The 22,806-nt window shown below is 35.1% G+C and overlaps 1 protein-coding gene across 1 annotated transcript in view; it reads left to right on the forward strand.

Moving 5' to 3' along the window:
• LOC121323547 (calcium/calmodulin-dependent 3',5'-cyclic nucleotide phosphodiesterase 1A-like) overlaps positions 1-22,806 on the forward strand; it is a 92,241-nt gene that overhangs the window by 33,754 nt on the left and 35,681 nt on the right. Inside the window, exons 3-4 of the mRNA XM_041264662.1 lie at positions 6,524-6,634; positions 10,923-10,949. Coding sequence (XP_041120596.1) covers positions 6,524-6,634; positions 10,923-10,949 — 138 coding nt within the window. The remainder of the gene's footprint in view (positions 1-6,523; positions 6,635-10,922; positions 10,950-22,806) is intronic.

The following is a 22,806-nucleotide window of genomic DNA, read 5'->3' on the forward strand; positions in this document are numbered from 1 at the left end:
AATGCTAACAGTGCTGTATGGTTAATGATGCCAAGCAGATGGAACTGAATTTAATATGTGTTGTTTACAGTTTTAAATTGGGAAGTTGGAACATTCTGATTTTTTTGGAGATTGAGATTTTATGTGGTAACATTTGCCAGAGATCTATAGAGTTATTGCAAATACTTTGTACAAAACAGTGCAACATTTTAATAGCAATTACACATAATAGGTATTTGTGATGTTGTGTGAAAAAAGGAGAACTCACAATGAAACATTTGCCTGTAGGTTTATGTGTTGGTTTTCAATAGGTAATGCTTGTTTCAATTATTTTTTTGCTTTGCCCATCCGATAAAATCAATGACTATGGAAGAAAAGCCTTGAAAATGTTTGTGTTTCATGTGTGCTGAAATAACTGAATGTTTCCAAGTAAACACAGCATGCCGAATCTTTCTGTTCTAATGTTACTTATTTTTTGACAGGAAATTACTTAGTCAACCTTAGTTGCATGTGTCAAAAAATAGAAATCTCATGCTGTAGTTCATGATTATTTATTCAGCTTCTATATTGTATTGTGTACAGCTTAGCAATGCAATACTAAGTATTGTTAATGTTTAATATCTAATTTAAAAGATTTTTTTTTTTAACTTTTTATTATTATTAATTTAATATACCAAAAATTGCAGGCTGTGTGATCCAGTGGTTAAACTCACTGACTCACTGTTTGACCCTGAGCAAGTCACTCAACCTCCTTGTGCTCCATCTTTCAAGTGAGACATTGTTGTAAGAGACTCTGGAACTGATGCATAGTTCACACACCCTAGTCACCTTGGATAAAGCTGTCTACTAAATAATAATAATAATAATAATAATAATAATAATAATAATAATAATAATAATAATAATAATAATAATAATAATAATAATAATAATAATACTGCATGTAGTTTACACATTTAACAAAAAAAATTTAAACGTGACAGACTTAGCTGAGTTAGATAAAACGTTCCTTAAGTTCATATATTAAAAATTCTGTTGTAACGCAGAAAATTCCACGATCAATCTCTGAATCTGGCGATGCTGTTTTTTCATTTTATGACTACTTTGGCGCCATTCCTGTTTCATACATTTTGTTTGGTGTTTTCTGGTTTTAAGATATTAACATACATGTACATTTTCACATATTTTAGTAAGTAAAGTGTCTAAAAGGACTGGTGAATCTGTTTCCAAACACATCACTTGGCAACCGATTGGATGTATTAATGAACATTTTACTGATTTGAGCTTATCTGGCTGTGAGAAATGTATTGAAATTCATGGATTGTCCTGCTTAGATACAGTCTCAAGGAAATCTTGATGTAGAGATGTATTTATTAAATCCTAATTCTGTTGATCAAATGCAATTGTAATTAACTCATTCCCTGCAGTGCAGGTTTAATAATGTTGTAATTTTTAATACATCACAAAAGTAAACACAGTGTCTTCCAAAATTTAGATTCAAGGTCATTTTTTTATTTATTGCAAACTAAGGGCAGGTTTCCATGGAAACTGTTACTGTTAAGGAAATAGGAAGTCTGGGTCATGTGATGTTTAAGAGAGCCTAAAGGCTGGTAGATATAAACCAGAGAGTAGTCATGTTAAAATGCAGCCAGTCGAAAAACTGTGGTATTACTGTATATTTAAAGTGTGTGTTATATTCTATACTTGTCGTGACAATCAGACACACACTACATTTGATTGTTATTTAGAATCAGTGCCTCGTGGATTTTAATTTTACTGTACTCTAAGTAAACACACACTTTCACTGCAAAAAGATGAGATTTGTGTGTGTTTTTGATAGTTCATTTTGTGTTGCTGAGGTTCAACAGCTTGAATAGCAATAAATAACACTGGGGTGAACATTACATGTGATTTGAGGTGAGCTAAAGTGACTTTCATTCCACATCCTCAAAATGCACATAATATACACGGCAGTGTCCTTTATTGCTTAATTATACCTTTTTTTAAAGAGCGTAACAGTTAATGTGTTTGCTAAAGTTATTCACCCAACCATTTGCCTGAGGTTAATGTGATTATTATAGAATATTATATTACAAAAGATTAAGTCTTTCATCGCAATCAAGTTTTCATACAATTAAGGGTGTGTATTCATGAAATACTAGCTCACAGTATCAGAATATCAAACAACTTAATTACCTATTCAACTACAAACAAAGCACATTTAGCCTTCAAGATAAAGATGTGATTGGGATGTTAATGAGAAAATTATTGAGAGAATAACAATAAGATTATTACTGGCCTACAATTAACAATTCAAGTGTTTAATTTACATTTATAAACTAAGGAATATAAGAAAATGTTCATAGATTGTAACAAACTTAATGAAAAAAAAGTCAGGGAAACCTGAAATCAGGCAGCATTGGTTTTTATTTTGAAGTTTCCTGTGATCAGTAACTGTATTTTGACCCCTAAGGGCATAATAACATTAGCATATATTTAATGGGACCGTAATAACAACTTTTTGTCTACTTAGACTGTGTTCACGTTGGGTCCATTTCAAACAGACTTGGTCTGGTTCGTGTAGTTTGAAACAATGTATCAATGTGCTTGCTGTTCACACGTTTCTACGTGCAAAGGGACCGAGTTCTTTTGGATGCGAACTTAAGTTTTTTTGTTTTTTTTTGGTCCTTTTCCATTTTTTTCCAGGACCGAGTCCATCTGTGTTCATAATGCAGTTTTGAAGCGAACTCGGTTTGTTTATGTGGTGTGTGAACCAGATGTTTCCAATATCCTGCAAGGCAGCTATTGATGTATTGCTCTGGTATTAAATATTGCATGTTTTAGATCAGGGGTCTCCAACCCTGGTCCTGGAGAGCTACTTTGGCTGCTAGTTTTCATTTCAACCAATCTTTCAGTTAGTTAATTGAACCAATTATTGGCTTATTTAGTCAAGATTAACAGGAGTTCCAGATCTTTAGCCACTGATGTTGTAAAGACACCTATAAAACCTGCAGGATAGGAGTTCTCCAGGACCAGGGTTGGAGACCCCTGTTTTAGATTATTACATATTGCTGTGGAAGAAAGCACTCAGGGAGCACTTCGCTAATTTAATTAATACAGGTATTGAATGCCTACAGTAGTAGAATAATGCAGTTTACATAATTCTGCACAGTTCTCCTAATGTCTGCATTAAACAAAGTAATTTAAGAAAAGTCTGAATATAGTTTTACTATTTTTGTTAGTTTTGTCCAGTTCGGAAACCCTCAAACCAGTGGTGGCCAAACCCTCAAAACCAGTGGTGGCCAATACATGGATTGCAATCCACGGGTGGATCACAAAAGATTTTTGATGGATCATGGGACAAATGAGAACAAGCAGTAACATATAAGCATACAACAGTTTGTTACGGCTGATGAGGAGAGCCTTCTGTGTCATCCAGTAGCAGAGATGAAAATATCCCTACAGTTCCTGCATAGAAGACAAAACAATTGCTTGTGCAAACGTACATTTTAATTTTAACCTCACAGTCGGATCTAAACTCTCATAGCTCAACCATAATGTATTCTGAGAATGTGGTTTATTGGTGTCCACTGCCCACTGTTAATCACACATTAAAAACTACAAATCCCGTACCCTGTCAATTTCACTGATGTATCAGTGCCATGGCAACTCGTTTCGAGACAGTTTGAAAACTTGCCAAACCAAAATGAGGAAAATAACAAATTATTTTCATGTGATTGGAGAGGTTTCAAAAGAAAACCACGATGAACAAAAAATGAGCAATGAAGATCCACCAAAATGGATCACAGGGTTTGGTGTATTGGCTAACTCTGCTGAAACAGTGTGAACATAGCCTTATTTTATGTTTTGTTTATTTAATTATTAAATCATACAGATAAAAAGTCCATAACGTTAATGGTATAGAGAACCTGTTTGTTCTAAAATCAACTTGTCTTTCGTTATTATAAACACGTGCAGTTTACCTGCACAGGTAAATATAGTGTTCAGTCATTTAGGTATTTGATCAAATGGAAGTTTGATAACTAAGATTTACAGTGACTGTGTTAAAGTTGCCCAGGCTCAAGTTCTAAGATAAATAATTCTCTTTTATTTGTGATAAAGAAAGTTTTATTATTTCCTCCCTGTGTTATCTGATTGACTATCAGATGTTGGTATTTATATAGTAACTAAATGCTTAAGAAATCATTGCTGTGCACAGAGCAATCTGCAATTAGTGAAATGTGTTGCTTTTGCATCATGAGAGTTCCAAACTTAAAGAAACAGCAGTTTTTATACTTGGGAAATCAAGACCACCTTCAAGGTTTCGGCTACATGCACACCCCAAGGTGTTTGCATATTTGCTAAGGTAAAATATTACAATCATGGCCACTCATACCAACGAATGTCCATAAATAGCACAGTGTCCATTACCACCAAACACTACTGCAATAACATTTTCACAAAACAGTGTGAAATATAGTAGAAAGAATATTTTAATAGTTGGATTTCAGTTTTCTAAGTTGATCAAGTCTGGATCCACTAATGACAGTACAACATTAATGTAAGTACATTTTAAAGCTTAAACCCTAACAAAGTCACCTAAAATCCTGCAGTACATTTCTAGCAGGCTGGCTTCTAGATTATCATTTTTATTTGGATAATTTAAATTAAATACGGTTTAACCCTTTTAAGCTTCTAACTGTTAATGGTGTTATTTTATATGTTTGTTTTTATTGACAAGTCAGACAGAAAAAAACAAAACAAAAACATGTATTATTTTCCCTTTTTCTGGTGAAAGTATAATTCCTCAGAAAAATTAATTACAGGAAATCTTACTATTGCAAACAATGTTTTCCTGTAGCTCAATGCTCATTCAAAAATGATTAATCAGTGTGCCCTAATACAATGTAATATAATAGAAGGCAGACCTTTGGGAGAGAATTAGCACTAACTGCAGAAGAACTGTTCAGAGCAGGAATGTAAGACAAGTAATCATGTCGATAACCTACTTTAAATAAGAAAACAATAACCAAGCAGGCTTCTCTAATATATATATATATATATAGATGTGTGTGTGTGTGTGATGTGGTGTACATTTCACAATGGGCCAAATAGGGTGTGATGGGCTTACAGTACCTAGAACTTAAATAATTTCAACTTTTTTTTTTAATTCAACTCCTGGGCATCGGTCATACCAGCTACGAAAAGGGGGTATTTTGGCTGAAGTACAATAGTCTGAGTATGAAAAAACCCTGTCCCCCCATCTCCTTTAATTCTCTTCCTGAGATATAACTAAATTAAAGGCTTCAGGCTGCAGCCCTGACATTTCAAGCAGAACGATTCTGTGACAGAAAATGTAATTCCCACTGGTACATTTTATCCTCAATCGTGCATTTATGTTATTCATCAATAATCAGTAGTTTTTTTTTCTATCAACATGTAAGTAATATTTTTTAATGAACTTATATTTTAAAGCGACTGCTTGTAAGTACACTGTTATAATGTATAATCAAAATGTGTTCTGTTAATCATGCTGTATGCTTATTTGCTTTACAAACAGACATGCCATTTTTGTCAGTCTTGTTCTGGCAGCAGCCTTAAACACAGGATCGACATTGATGAGTCTGGATTTGCAAGGCACAGCAAATTTGTCTGCAGAGATGAGGAAACCTTTTACGTTTAAAGGTATTTTCATGGTACTGCTGAAATGCAGATCCAGATTAGATTGTGTTTTGCCATTGCCTAGAGGATAAGCAGCTGCAGATTATTTCCACTGTTTAATTGACATTTACCTACTATGCAGGGTTGCTAGGAGGAGGTGAATAATCATAAATACTGCATTAGCTGATGCACATATTATTTAAATAGCTGCCTATAGCGTTCTATAAATGACTAAATGGACTTCTAATTTTTTTTAGCATTCTTGAGATTAATATCTGTTTGTATTGTTCTTCACAGTTTGAAGGGATGAGATCTATATCTCAGCCTCCAGTTAGATCGCCTCTTGTAAAAGGATGTGTCGATCAATATGTTCTTGGATAGTGGGAGGTGCTGATGCTGGTGATGGTTGATACCATCTGCTTTCCTGTTGAGATCCTCCATTGAATTTGTTTCAAATCAAAGCTTGAATGATTACTGCAGCTCATTTCTTTGGGTGTCCCTGAACCCAGAGCGACTGGAGGAACGCGTGTGTGTGTGTGTGTGTGTGTGTCATTGTGCAGACTGCTATAAAAAGCCACCTGCGCGTGGAGAGCTTGAGTAGCCAGCCCCTGCTAGAAGTGTATTTGCTTCACATGTGTGTGGATTGCACTTGTGAGCTAAGGAACAGCTATATTCAGTACTGTGTGCTCAGGGAGCCTCATTTGAACAGTAGGTCTCACAAGCTGAACAGCTGCACTGTTCAAAAGAATTTAATTGCTTTATTAAACTGATGTCTCCTGATAAAGAGCTGTCAAATGCATATATCTCATGAGATTCACAATGGACTGATAAAGAGGGTTTGAACTTACTGATGCAGAGGCTGATTGTTACTGTTTCACCGTAGGACGTTTACAATGGATTCTTCTGTCCCTGACACAGAGGAGGTGGAAAACAATTCCTTAAAGTATCTGAAAGCCGAACAGACTGGGAAAATGTGGATACGCCTCAGAGGAATGTAAGTTTCTGTGCTGTTGCCTAACTTCAGATGAACCAGTATGTGTTTGTGTTTGAATTGTAGAAATATAACATTATTCTTTAATATATGTATTTTAAACTTTGGCAATAGTGTAACATTTGTATTTTAATAAAAATGTATATTGTCTTATTTATTACAAGTACCTTTTTCAAAGCTCAAGTGTAGAAAACGCTGCTCCTAAAATGCATGTAGAATCTAGACTGCATTAGTATTTTTCTCAGATTAAGTAATTTTAATAAAATGAAGAAAAAAAAACTCTTAAATGCTTTATACATGTCTTATTGTAACATTTATAATATTATTCTGCCTCGGATTACACTTTTCAATCTTTTTTGTTTTTAAATACCATAATATCTGTTCAGTTAGCTTTGTTGTCCTCAAGAAACAATGTTACCAATCACCTGAATACGTATACCTGAACCATCTGTTCAGGATTATTTCTTTTAATATTTTAAAATAGTGCTTCTGGCATATTTAGCTTTTTTAGAAACATAACCTCAATCCAAAACCAACTATTGAAATGTGATATTGTGATCTGCTGCACTTCTTTTAAGTCGCTGGTGTGCATAGTAAAACAGAATTGCACTTCCAATGTGTAGCATTTCCCTTATAATACTGGAGTCACAATGGGCTCTATTCATAAAGCGTTAACGCCTGTCGAAATGAGAAAACAGGAGTACATGATCGCATTTCGTCCACAGTCGCCTATTTAACAGCAGTTGCTATTCATAAGAGGTAATTCAGATTTCCGCCTATGAATGCATGTTTGTAACGAATTGAGAGAAAGGTTAATGATTACCTCTTTATCATTAAGTTTTCATCGATCCTGAGCGTCAACCTGCTATTCATAAGAGTGAAAATACAAAATGCTGTCGATAACTAGGAATTATTGAACGCTTTCTGCAGTCAAATCTAAACTCCAAATCTAGAAACTAACAGACATATGTTATTACTACACTTGCTCTGTTATACAGTTTGACATACCTGTGATATCACTGTCTATTTAAAAAAAAAAAAAAAATTGTAGCTTTATATGAAAGAAAATGTTTAATATAAATATATACTCACACAAGAACATATTCTCTGGCATAATAATTTTTAAATGGCTCTGTGAAGCGAAGAGCAAGTGAAGAGACTGAGAATAGACAGTTTTTTTTTTTATTATTATTATTTATTTTCCATGATCCGCGGCTGACAGCGGTCCTTTTCTTTTTATCTCTTACCGGCGTTCACAATAAACAGCTTGGATGAATACTGCCTGTGTGAACCTGTTTATTTTCATGGAGCGTTACAATATACAGTATACCAGTGCTGCTGATGCAGTCGGTGGGAAATTTGTGTTTGCTTTTTTTTTTTCACGCACCACAAAACGATCCATTTTGTGTACAGTGTGCAATACGGTGTGATACTTAGCATTTAAAGTTTTCAAGATTATTATTATTATTATTCAAAACGTCCTCCTGCAGTGCTTTTTGTGGTCCTGCAGTTAAGAATGGGAATCTTATGTGTGCGTATGGAAATGTGTTTACCAGCGTTGCCAAACAAAACCAAAATACTAAGTATTTATTTAAAAAAAAAAAAATTCCTAAATTATAACATGTCCTGAATTTTTGGCAGATGTGATAGGGGCAACGGAATCAGGTTTTGCAAACTGCCCGTGACTGGCAGCTGCAGACTCGGGTTTCAGTAGTACTGTCGGTGGATTCCAATTTTTCTTTTTGCAACAGCTATTGACGCCATCCAGGGAACATTAATAATGCTGATGATGTCATCAAAAATAGGCGGATTTTCATTCTTGAACGACTGTATATGCATTCATAAAGTGCTTTGCGACAGTCACCTGTATTTTCAGATCAATTTATGAATAGCAATATGGACGATTTTCGTTAGTTTTAAACAAAATCATTTTTATTACGGCAGTCGGCAAGTACTTTTATGAATAGGGACCAATGTCCTGTCAAGTTTTAAACATGCACATTAACTGCAAGTAAAATTAATGGGGCAAGCTAATTCTGCATTGTGAAGAGAGAAGGAGCATCTCATGTGCAGTTTTGCTTTAAAAGTTAACACAGTGTACAGATTCCTTCTGCAATTAAAACATTCAGCCACTTGGCAGGATTAACAGAATTTCTATCAAAAGAAACCTCAATTACAACACTTGCCCACTGACTGGCACTGCATGCTATTCAAAAAGATAATTTAGAGGTAGGGTAAAAAAAACATTACTTGAAAATATTTCTAACAGATCCACAATGGTAATACATACACAATAGGGGTTGTTGATGTAATTTACCAATCCCATCTGAAGTTTTAGAGCATTTGTACAGAACTGGAGAATCAAGTTGGATAGCAACAACCACCTATCCATGGTTACCCAGAGTTACCCCTAAAAATAAACGGTTGATGTAATCCAGATGGATTCCCAGGTTCTGAAACATATGTCTTAAACCTGACAAGGTATAGGTTGAAAACCAATCATTTTTTCTCAGAAGCTGTAGTGGAGGATATAAAATCTCACCATCTTCAGTATTTTTCATTTGTATTTTCTAATTTCAAGCTGCAGTGCTATAAAACAACTTTTTTTTATTCTGTGAAGTAATCCCTTTGCTCTGTGCGTTTTGTGATATACAGAAAAAACAACTACAGAACAACAGCAAGTAATTGACTGCCTATTTCATACAGTGTAGTGTATACATGGCATGGGAAAATCAATTAGTTTGAATAGTCTACAGCAACTGAACGGTAAAAATGTTCATTTGACTCTCCAAATCTAGAAACTTCAAAAAAACAAAACAAAGAGCAGGACAGGTCACTGGAGGGCTATTTGGGTACCAGAAAAGATGGTTGAATGGTATCACTGTTTTCATTTAAAAACAAGAACATTTTCCACATTATGAAGAATAAATAATGAAAATGACTTTTTTGCTTTTCCTATGAGTGCAGACCTTTGTTACATTGTTTTGATTTGATATTCATTTTTGGGTCGACGCAACGATGAGTTAAAAGAGAAATTTGGAAATTGAGCGTGGTGGTAGTTGTTGTATAAACACTTATGTCCTCCAAATGTATTTCCAAATAATAAAAAAAAAATGTGCCATACATGTTTTTACAACAGTTTTAAATTGTTCATTCTGATATTTTAATACATTTTTAAAAATTATTTCTTTGAATCTAATTTATTTCTAAAAATCTTTTTGCTTCCCCTATACACAGCTCCATCCCCCAAAAACACATATGAAAAAAAAATTTAATTAGACCATTTAAGAAAAAGAAAGTTTAATACTTAGATATATGAATGAAGAAGTGGGTATCATTTTAAAAAAACATATTTTATTTCTCATGTCAGTTTTTTAAATCTTTTGATCCATTGTAATCCCACTGATTTCCCCTCAAGAGACAGTTATTATGTGTTGCTAAGAAATGGCTTGTATGTACCAAAAAAAACAACCTCTCCCATTAAGCTTCTGAGCCAGCAGTGTGTGGAATTCATTTGCTGGCTGGCTGTAATTTCAAGGCCAATATACTGGCAAATAAGCAAGACATTTAAGATCTCGCACTATTACAATCTTCATAGGTGATCATGGCTCAGATGTTTTGAGGTTTTCAGGACACCCAGAAGAAGCCTTGTGGTGAACATCCTGTATTATGCATGCTATGTTTTCCCTTTGATGATATTTTTCTAATTACTTTCATATGGTAGCCCTACATCAATCAAGATATGCTGAGTACCCCACTGTGCTGAGAAGAATTCAATTTGGAATTTCACTAAATCAAATATGATAAATATCTAGCCTGCCAGATACAGACATCAATGGCACATCATAATGACAGATAAAATCTACTTGATTTCAAGAAAGTTTGCCTCTCTTGCCTTACTGAAAGTGTTTTTCTCCCTGGGCTAGAACCCACCTAGTTTTTAAACATTATGGTTAGGGTTACCATATGACTCCGTGTACACATGGACAGTTTGGGACAGTTAGGGCTTTTCAACTCACATCCCACTGCATTCTAGTAAGTGTAATCCTGCTGTAAAAGGAACCTGAGTCAGGTAAAAGAGTGCATTCTGATGTGAGTTGAAGTAAGGGCTGTGCTTACCAAATTGGAGCCTGTGTATCTGCTCTGAGCATTGACATTTGCTTTTCTGCTTCCTTCCCCCCTCCTCCTCCTCTACAACACTGTCTCCCTACAGTTATTCTATCAAACGTAAAACATTTTTAATTCATTTGGAAGTTTGTTAAATAGATTTTATCTGTTTTTTTTTTTTCAGGCAGAAATACAAAAACACCTCCCAAAGGTAAGTCAATGATATTAATGCTCTTTATTCCTATTCATCTAGATTCTTTACTGTTAGTAGTTCCAAAAAACAATGTATTTTACATACACACACAAACACACACACACACACACACACACACACACACACACACACACACACACACACACACACATATATATATATATATATATATAGAAAGAGAGAGAGAGAGGAGAGAGAGAGAGAGAGAGAGAGAGAGAGAGAGAGAGAGAGAGAGAGAGAGATATTGTAAAGGTGACATCTGAAAGAGTGGAATGTAGATGTTTTGAAGTGGCAGTGTAAATATGCATGTCTGAATTAGGGATGTTAATGCAGATGGCTTATCATATAAAGAGGAGGTTTTATTTATTCATTGCCAAAATTGGATATTTTGTACTTTACATACAGTATCCATATTTTTTAATCAAATCTGCCGGTTTGAGTGTTTCTCTTGTCTTGCTCCAGTCCTGAGGAATAAGCTAAGTTTTTCTATGTACAATGTATGTCTGTATGTATGTGTGCATGCATACATGTATTACATTAGCTGTGTTATTGACCATTGTTATTGAGCCCTACAACATTTCTTCCCCTGTGATAGATGGTTGATTAGCATGTTTTTTCTAGCAAATGTGCCATGCTACAGATTTAGAGATGGAACTTGTGCAGTTAATGTGATAACAATATTAAAGAACATAATGAATAGTCACAACAAAAATATATAACATTAAATTATAAATGGTTTTATAGGTCATAATTTAAATAAATATGTGGTATTTGTTATTCCTGCTACCCATAAAAATGGCACATACTGTAGTGCTATCTACCCACTTAAATGACACAAGATATGAAGAAATAACTGGTGAAAGAATGTATAGGATTTCGTTTTTTGGTCCTCCCAATAGCTGTCTGCTTTAAAGCTGAAGAAGCTATACCATTCAGATTTTATTCAGAACTTTTGAAGAGGGAATAAAAAAAAAAAAAACAGTTTACAATTTTGTTATCTACCTGCTTCTCTGATCTGATGTGTTTTTCAATTCAAGTGTCTGTGATTACTGAGTGTGTAATATACGTGAATGCAGACCACGCTGACGTATTTGCTTTGCAGTTATTCATTGTTTCTAATTCAACTAGATATTCCGTCAGCCCTTCCGGTTTGTCTGAAACACTCATTAATTAGCAGATTTGGCCAATCTTCTGCACCTCCCAGGGGGCCCCTGTAGTTTTGCATCTTATCCTGGCCTCACATTCTGCATGAAAACTTGCGCAGACCAGATTTGTTAAGAATAAACTAAAAAAAAAACAAGGAACCTCCAGCTGTCTATAGAGTTCAACTGATCTAAACAGCAACAGATTCAATTATCACCCCTGAGATAATAGAACTGAATGTACTGTGGTTATGAATATCAGACTTCTACATTTGCTTCACTTGGTGCATTTCTGTTTGTAAACACATTAAAAGCACCAGAAGGGTTCTATTTGGCCATTTAAAGGAATGTAGTATTTACTGTAGATCTGCCATTGTTTAGATAAATTAAATCTATGGCTATGGCCATATGGCTTTTTAGTGATCCCCATTGAATTGATTTAGATTAATTACAGACAAAATGTGCCGCCATTGCCAGTTTCACCCCAAGCCAGCTCGCTGTAAGCTGTTAGGGAGCTCTAACTTGAATGGCATCACAACCCATTCAGTACACACATAGCACTCCTAAAGACAATTTGCCATCTCCCACATGTGTCAGCCTGGCTCTGGGGGTGCAGAATTATGCATTTGTATATAACTAATTGCACTAGTTATTCTTCTGCAGCCAAAAAATGTAAAGTAATCACTGGGTAAAAATGGAATATCCTGTTATTCAATACTCTGAAAATTTAAACTGTCAGAAATTAAATCTAATCCTTTACCATTCTTGACATTTGTACTTTTCACGGTTAAATAATTCTGATTACAATCATTAAAAATACATGGGCCTGTCAGAATGCAATTACAATGAGCTTCTGTTTATTTTGCTGCACATTCGTGACTTTAATGTGCAGTTTGAAAATGCCTATAGTTTGTTTTGTTTTTTCATCGTTGCAATCTGCCCAAGGCCAGAACAGCAGAGCCCTCCAGTTGTAACCCTGTCCTTGATTAGGGTTAGACAGAAATCGTGATCACATTGTTCACAAAAGCAATGACAAAAAATAAAGCAAACGTGCTGGCAGGGTCATAATTTGTAGCTAATAAAATAATCCCATAAATAAATGAGTCTAAAAAGAAACACATGTTATAGCACATATATATTTTAATAAAAAAAATATGGTATCTGTTAAGAGAAAAAATGTGTTTTTCTGATATTTTTCTGTTTTATGTGTTGCTATGCTTTGTGTATTTCCTTAAACTCAATGTGAAAGGAGGGATGATTATTAGAATAGCAATTTCATTATGTATACATTATTTCATAATGTATTTTTACAGCGATTTTGAATGATTAATTAATTAGTAATCTTAGGCCCTGTCCACACTGCTTAAGTGATCTCGAGAACCACAAAAAAGTTTGAATACAATTCCTAGCAGTACAATGGACTGTGAGACTTAATATGACATTATCCCACTATGCACTGTATTTTTATGTTTACAACCCAGCAAATATGGAACCCGTGCCGACGGAACACATAACGCTTCTTAGCATGAACGTTATGGCTTTATTTCATAAAAACACAAGGTAGGCCTACATTTTATCACAAAGTGTGTCCGTTTCATTTTGAACTCTGGGGATTCTCCTTTACCGATTTCATTGTTTCAGACATCAATGTACTTTGATTTCAGTATCTGATCACATCGCTCCATGAGCCACCATTTTAAAACAAGCTTCAGAAATTGTATACCACAGAGCAGTATTGATAGTCATTCTCAATTCCTTCAGGCACCTGTTCTGAGTACTGTTTTTCTATCTTTATGCGCCAAAACATATCAGAAAGCATTTGGGGATATTATAGGATACACAAAAAATTTAGTTTGGTATTACAGCATCCACACTTTTGACAAACAGCACTACCTGATGCAATCTGATTTAGAACTGGACTCGAGACTACCCCCTGAGGTAACTGTATTTAACACTAATACAGTTTAAAAGCATAGTGTGGGCAGGGTCTTAATTACAAATGATAGCCCTGGGCAGTGATACAAACATTCTGCAGCCTGTTGGCATCTGAAAGAGGTTTATTTGAAGTCCCATTCAAATATATAATACATCTGAAGTTTGAAGTGTAGTATTGGTAGCCACCTTTTCCACAGACATTTCTCAGTTAGCCAAGGTCTATCAAAGCTGTGGTGTACTGTAATACAGTTTAACACAATACCATCAGACCTCAGTACAAATCAATAATCATGCAGTATACATAGTATTGTGCTCTTGATATTTCTAGCAGTCAAACTTGCAAGCCAGAAAAATAGTAGCTACAGTATATCATGGTACGTTAAAGGCTAATCTTACCTGAGAGAAGTAGCTGTGATGATGAGTAATGCTGTGGTAAATTAGTGCAATTTCTGAAGCCACAATGCTGTTTTTTTTTTTTTTTTTTTTTTTTTTTTTTACAAATTTTTCCTCCAGATAGTCACTGGATTTGTGAGCCTGAAAAGCCTGTTTGTGATGGTGTGGCAAAGTGGCTGTTGATTATGAACAGGTGCAGAGGTGATGCAGTGCAGGAATAATCACACACAGACAATTTGTAATCCAGTTTGGAAAAGGGACGTTTATTTTTATAAATCTTGGCCTGGCGACCACACAATAAGCTCTGGCTACACACACCAATGTGTAAAGCACAGAGATAGAAAAGACAGGGATTGCAGCCCAAATAATAAATACCCGTTATCTGCTTCACAATAATACTAGCCACGTTCACCAGTCCGGGTGTGTGCAGTAGTGCTCGTGGTGGATGGTAACAGTTTATTTGTGACTGTAGTGAAGTGCTGTTCTGGCTTTGTGCTGGCCCAAGGCGACAGCTCCGGATACATGTTAGCTGTCTGGTGGGTTACAAACAAAGACAATTACTAACAGTCACAAACAAACAAAACACTCACGAATATTCTTTTTAAAACAGTTGTTACTGTGTCTCTCACTGTCCTTCTAGTTTTAATGCAAAACCAAGAAAAGGAGTAGATTGCGATTCTCCAGCCCCTTTTATGTCATCACGCACCACCCCTTGATAAACAAGTATAGCTGTCTCTACAATCTGGAGCTGATACGTCATTTCCCTTCCAGGTCAATACGTTCTTGTAACAGAGTCTCGCCTTCTTCCAGGCTGACTGACTTCCCGACCCTGGAAACAAACTGTTGGGCCAGCCTGTCCAAAGGACCTTACTTTCGCTGCTTAGCGCCCTCAAAGGTCGGGAGGGAGATTTACAACCAAAATTCATTATATTTATATCACAGATGGTCAGAATCATTTTACAGCCATTGTTTCATAACATTATTAATAGATGTTAAAACTACACCACTATAGTTGTGTGTCAGTAAAAGAGACAAAAAAAACAGACATTAGGGCATCCAGGCTTGTTAATTCCTGCCTCACAGATACAGATGCCATTTTCTGGACTGTCCGGGCAACCCAAAGTATTTAATTAAAAAAGTAAAAAAAAAAATATATATATATATATATATATATATATATATATATATATATATATATATATATATATATATATATATTATTTTTTTTTTTTTTTTTCAGAATTCTAAAATGATAACATATATCACGTTTTAGGTATCATTACAATCCTAATCTATGTTTTTTAAAAAGTAGTAATTCATCTCCACAGGGATGCATAAAAAACCTGAAGCTTATAGCTGATTGGTTTTTCGAGCTGAGTAGTTTTTCGAGATTTACGATAGAATCGTAAATCTCGAAAAACTACTCACTTCTAAATCTTTTGTAGTCATTTTTGTATTACTTTAGTATAAATGTTAATTTGGATTCATATGTTGTTTTTTTCTGACTTTATGTGAACGAAAAGACACAAATTTGCCCGTTTTCTCATTGGAAATAGTGATATTTTGAAATTTACCTGTCCTGGTCACAAAAGCAAAGTTTGTGGGGATTAATAGCCATTTTCTATACTTTTGAGGCATAAGCAATTAGGAAATAACACTTACCACCCAGGAACAAAAATTGTGTTACGTAGTGTAATCTATTACGCATTTGCACCAGTTGCATATACAAACACAATGTAGCTTAATTCAACATATAATTCAAATGCTTCATAAAAAAACAGTCCATTGATTTGCAGTCTCATTAAAAATCATTTAACTGAGATGTTTGTACTGGTACATGCTCCCTTTAAAACTCATTAGCTTTAGAATCACAGTCATTTCTCCTTTTATCCTTGAAGAGTTTCCATTTTTAACGTTTTTCTTTTGTACAATTCTCAAGTGAGCAGGCCCTTTGCCTTCATGTTGGATTCTTGTTCCATAGTTGTTCAACTCAAGATGCTTTGTGCTAGACTAGTGTCAATGTTGCCTGAATTGTGGCTTGTAGAGCTATAATTCCTCAAAATAATCTGCTTGACCCGGTCCTTTTTACTATGACATGGGTTTACAACAAACTCCTAAGTACGTTATATAGTAATTAAGGAGGGGCTATAGTAATATGTCCTAAGCATCAGTCATAAAAAGAACCATACTGTAAATTAAATTTGCATTGTATTAAAAAGGGTGCTTACAATGACTTTGCAAGATGTGTGAATGATATTGTAGACATCTTATACATTTACTTACTTACCTAATCGTGGGCTATCCGGGTCACTGTAATATGAATACATTTCGACAGCTTTAAGTTCAAACAAAATATATCTGATATGCGATTTGTAACTCCAAATCTATTCTGTTAAGTACCTTTGCGTTAAAATACTTGTCTAGAAAAGTATAGTACGATAACGGTGTGATTATATTAAAATACTAGAAAAAGAATGTTCCAGAAGTTGAAAGCCTAGAAACAAGTAAATATAGAATAAATTCCATAATGTGTTTACAGGCCATCTGCATATTTACTTAAATGTATTCCTCCCTGTTTACAATAACTTCGTTGTTTTCAACCTGTAGGATGAACTGAAGTTAAAATAGTCAAATTAAGAACAATTCATTGATATGTGTAATGGGTTCAATTTAATTAGAACTCTTTAATTATACATTTCTTCCTTACGAATTCAAGATTGTCGAGAAACAATTCAGCAATAAATTATATAACACTGGTATATGAATTGTAGCAAGAAAGTTCGAACATTGGGGCATCAACTACCTTGAGAATTCAAAAGGAGTGACTGGATTAAAATGAGGACCTCAAGTTCTTACCACTTGTCTCCATGGAGACCACAGCCAGTCTGGTCTCTTAATCACTTATTTGTTATAATCTAAAGGTGCTTTTGCAATTTAAAAATACTCTTATGATCCAACATAACTGTTAAGGTATGTATAGAGTCATAGTGGATAACTAATATATCTTAACTCTAACCTTACTCTTCTTAACCCCAAACTGATAGTATCCACAGTGAACTCTATGCTGAAGTCTTATTTCTACTTGCAACCCTAATATAGGCAGTGTGGTCCAGTGGTTAAAGTCCAGAGCTTATAACCAGAAGGTTATGGGTTCAAATCCCACTGCTGTCTCAGTCTTTGACCCTGAGCAAGTCACTTCACCTCCTAGTGCTCCATCATGCAGATTAGACGTTAAATCAATGTCCTATTGTAAGTGACTCTGCATATAATGCACAGTTAGCCTACCTCTGTAAAGTGCTTTGTGATGGGGGTGCACTATGGAATGTGCTATATTGTTATTAAATACATATATTATACATATTTATATGGAACACACAACCCTGCAGTAACACTGCTTTGTTAAGGGGATGAAATGGCACATTTAAAAATCTTGAAACAGGTGTGATTGGAGGAATGCTTACATTCATCTCTGTGTTCTTGTATCACAAAAAATGTTCTAACATACAGAGGCAACGTGTGGGAAGGTGGATGAACCATATCCACATTGTGTATTAGATGAATAATGTTATGTCCTTCATATTTTTTTCTGTTGTTCCCTCAAATAACATTTTCACAGTATTTATTTTTGTGTCCAGTTTCAGTCATTAGGCACAGTAAGTGTTCTTGACCCCCATGATACTGACAGATGTGATGCTTTTGTCAGTGTTCCCTGGCAACTGAATTCAATAATAAACAGCATTGTGTATTCTTTAAGGGAACATAACATCACACTGCCATAACTGATTATTCTTTTCAGTGGCTTGACATATCATGTGGTAATGAAAAACAAGCAATTACTGAACGATAAAAACCTGGAGCCACATTTTTACTTCCTGGTAAATGTGTTGTTGAGGTCAACTGCAGGGTTTGGGGTTTTGTTTTGAAAGAGAACTTTCATACTAAATTGATCAGGACTAATGTTACAATGAACCTGAAAGTACATAGTAAAGAGTTTTCTTAGTGAATGATCTTAGTAATTCAGTCTCTCGGCGCTCTAATTGAGACCTGTTTAAAATGATCAGGACACGTACAGTACCACCTGCTATTTCTCTGATAGCAAAGCCTGAAATGTAAACAGGTACTTAAAATGTTTACAGGTACTTCCTAACAGCTGTTTTAGTTTTAGTCTTTCCTTATTTATATTAATATATTATTGGAAAATCACTTGTTTCATTCATGATTCAGCATTGGTGACCTGTCTTTTCATTCCTATAATAATGTCCTAATATATTAGTATTGTTGGACCCTTTAGAATTAATAAATGAGCTTTGGAATCACTGTGGACATACTTACATATTCAAGCTTATTTTATTGGACATGTGTATATTGTAACTTCTGTGTATCTACATAACTATACAACTATACAATGTATATATTTCTTCCCTTGTTTCATAAAATGCACTCTAATATGCAACCCAGAGTTGCAGTTAGTATTTGGGCTATATTATATGCATTTGAAAATTAATACATTATGTCTGAATAGAAATCCTTGGGACTTTCTGAAAATGATTCAGTTTTAGTTTGAAATACCATAAAATGTATACTGAGCAATCTCTCACCAGAAGAGATATATAATACATTATGAGGAATAAAACAAGTCGAGGTTGGGTTGATGAGTATTATTAGTAGCATTAGCGGTAGTAATAGCAGTCATAATCATTTAAAATTAATTACCTACCAAATAATTTGTCTAATGTGTTTTTGTTTTTTTTTCCCCCCTCAATAAGAATTGTAACGCTTAAATATTTTTTGAAGACATTGAAAACTGGACTGTTTGTTGTTGAACTTATCAAGTTTCCTTTAGCATTGTTATATTTATATAATTCTAAGTGTTAATTATGTATACACTGGAACATGGACAGGTCATGCTATGCTCTGAATGAATGGATGTGGGTATAAATGCCTCTAAAGTTTCTGTGTCAGCAAAGGTACCAATTGATTTGCTGTTCTACAATTACAGTGTGTCGCTATTTGCTTAGGCTGCAGAATCCAGCATCTTTTGCAATTCAGTAGTGTTGCAAGAAGTGCTGTGAGCGTGACAGAATATAAACTGCTATTTGTAGGTTTCAATTTAAATTTTTTCCAAGGTTATCACTTACTGGCCAAAGTGAAAGGGTTTGTGGGAATTCAATAAGGTGTGAACATACTTCTTTAAAGTCAAGCAGTTCACACTATAACTTGCATGCAGATTGAATCCATAAACACAAATATTTTCCAGTATTTCAGCGCAGTTTCATATTTTATTTTTGTATTTTTTTTTTAAATAGAAGTATAATATTGGTATGTAGAATGCAAGCCAACACCAACTACAGCTAAATATTTATTTTAAATCCCAGTGAATCTAAGGTGTTAATGTGTATATGTGTGTATGTGTGATATATATATATATATATATATATATATATATAGAGAGAGAGAGAGAGAGAGAGAGAGAGAGAGAGAGAGAGAGAGAGAGAGAGAGAGAGAGAGAGAGAGAGTGTAAGGGAGTGTACTATCCTACCAAAATTCAGAGGCTTTAGGACCCTGGAGTTAGGATAGGACACTCCATCTTATTGTGACCGAAGGTAACAGGAGGTCATTTTGGTAAAGACCTCCTAAATTGAATAAGGTACTGATTAATTAAGAGATAATGGAAAATGCTGTGACTGATCTGATAAGTAATAAAATTAACCTCAGTTGGGTTATTCAGTGTGGGAGTTTGTTGAGGCACCTTTAGCAATAACGATTAGAATATTTGTCAGTGAGCTTTTGGCATGATTCTTTAGTAATATTTTACCATTCTTCAACATAAAATTGTTCCATTTCATTCAAATTCAGTGGACTTCTCTTTTGCACAGCCTTCTTTAGCTAATACCACAAGTCTTATACGTCTTGATAACAGAAACAATAGTTGAAATAGGAATACTCAAATGCTTTTAAATCTTCTAGTATCCTTCTCCAGCTTTGACAATAAATAATTTTCTAAAGATAATTACCTTTTCCCTTACTGACTTATTGGTGGGTGGCAGGGTGGAGTGGTGGTGCCTCACACCTCCAGGGTCCTGGGTTTGATTCTGACCTCAGGGGTCTGTATGTGTGGAGTTTGCATGTTCTCCCCGTGTTCGTGTGGGTTTTTTCCAGGTACTCTGGTTTCCTCCCACAGTCCAAAGGCATGTTGGCTAAGTGGATTGGCCTCTCTAAATTGTCCATTAGTTGATCTGCAATGGACTGGCGTCCCATCCAGGGTGTAGTCCCGTCTTGCACCCCAGTGTCTGCGGGGTTAGGCTCTGGTTCACCGCAACACTCTATAGGATTAAGCAGTTACAGATGATGGATGGATGGATGGACTTATTGGTAATGACAGCAATCACCCTATGCCTAACCATTTTATATTCTAAGAATGTTCACCTGCCATCCAGCATTTTCTAGACTTTTCTAGAATTAGGTTCTGCATTATCATATTAAAATTTCTAGCACCTTGTAGACAATAACATATTTTTATTATTCAATTAGATATGTTTAATTTACAATACGCAAGATGAACAATTTCAGCTAAACCATTGGATTGTGCTTGATCTAGTACTGTACAACACATGGTGTGATTAGGTACCAGGACACATCAACATTTAATCTGTTATGTTATCTTTAAAATATCATTGCAAAATAAAAGCAAATAACCAAAAGATCCTCAGCAGGAGAAGATGGAACCAGTGATTATATGGCTAGTGCTAACAAGAGGTAAGAAAATGAATCTAAATACCTTGTTAGCACGCCTTTAACAGTATACCGTAGTTATTCCTATGTGATTCTCACTCAGGGGATACCCAACATGACTGAACTGTCATGCATTACATTCCTTGTATAATGCACACATCGTGTATACTTCCCTATCAAAAACACAATAGAGTACTATATAGAATTGTTTACCAGACTACACAATGCATATATGTATATGTATATATCGCTCAACTTGAGTATAACAAGCAGAGATTAGGGATGTATTTAGAAAATTATAGTCTCTAAAATATGGCATTATATCAATTTGAAAAAAAGTGGGATTACAGTAAGTGCAGGGCGGTTTACCGCGTTTTCTGTCAAGAGGAGCGAGACCGGGCCTTTTTAATGTTCTGATGAGGACTTGAACATTAAACAATGAGAAAGTATTAATGAAAGTGAAAGAAAAAGAAAGATAAGGTTTGGAAACAGTATAGGCATGGAAACAATTGTTTAGCTGCCATTTGTGATATCTAGGTTGAGCACAATTAATCTTTTATGACTCAGTCTTTCTCAGGTGATTAATAGTATTGTAGTCTTGCATGCACTTGCTTTTCTACTATAGCTAGTATTGCAATGGCAACTGTGATGCAAATGCCATGTAATTCTTATGCTTTTTGTTTTTACTTTTTATGTATTTATTTGTCTATGTAAAGTGTGAAAATGAACACTTTCAGTGAAGTGATCTTCACAAAGTACCATGGTTTTCAGGACTGAAATGATTCAGGTTGGGTCCTCTTCATTATGGAAGCAAATTGCTCAGGGAATTCCTGCTCTTCATGCTACTGTGGACCGTACTGGCCAGGTGCTCAGTGAGCTCATGCAGATACTTTCAGGTTGGCCTTTGTCCTCCAGAGGCCAAGAACTCAATGACATTGGCTCTCGAACTCCTGGTTGTAAAGATGCATTCTGCTTGATCGTGGGGTTGGAATATGCCCATTGGCCTTCAGTTCTTCCTAAGCTGTTGAGGAGAAATACTTTGGTGAGGGCACACAATTGGGTATTCTAAATTTGGAGAAAACTGAGGGTAAAATAATTGAGCACAAAAAAAGAAATCAAAATAATTCAGACTCAATAGGCTGAAATCTACTGCGGTGGTGTCTAATGCTGAAGACTATGTTTTCTGAAACCACACACAAGGCAAAGACATTTTATGACAATTTCCATAAAATAAGTCAATTACATTTTTAAGATTTAATAGCCACCACCAATGCTAATTTGGTACTATCTCTGTCTATCAACATAGCAGTGCAGATATTGCTTTTCATATAATACCAAGAGAAGTTTATCAGTGCTTCCTCACTCCTCACTTCAGTGAACACACTCAACTTGTCTAGAGTGCACATCTTTAGTGGGGGGAGGCTCCAGCTGCCTGTCTGGGACTGACATAGTTGTGTCTAAGACTTCAGGGCTAGTACATAAGACCCAGGTACTCTAGTGAGGTACAGGTCCAAATTTGTTAGGGTAGCAACTTAAAAGGTCATTCTAACTTGTAACTTGAATTTATTTGAAAGAAAATCACACACTGCTTTAAAGCAAAGCTTAAAATCAATTTCACTGTGGAAACAGACAGAAAGGAAAGCCTTTCCTAT

This window comes from Polyodon spathula, chromosome 11, assembly GCF_017654505.1.
Source record: "Polyodon spathula isolate WHYD16114869_AA chromosome 11, ASM1765450v1, whole genome shotgun sequence".
NCBI lineage: Eukaryota > Metazoa > Chordata > Actinopteri > Acipenseriformes > Polyodontidae > Polyodon > Polyodon spathula.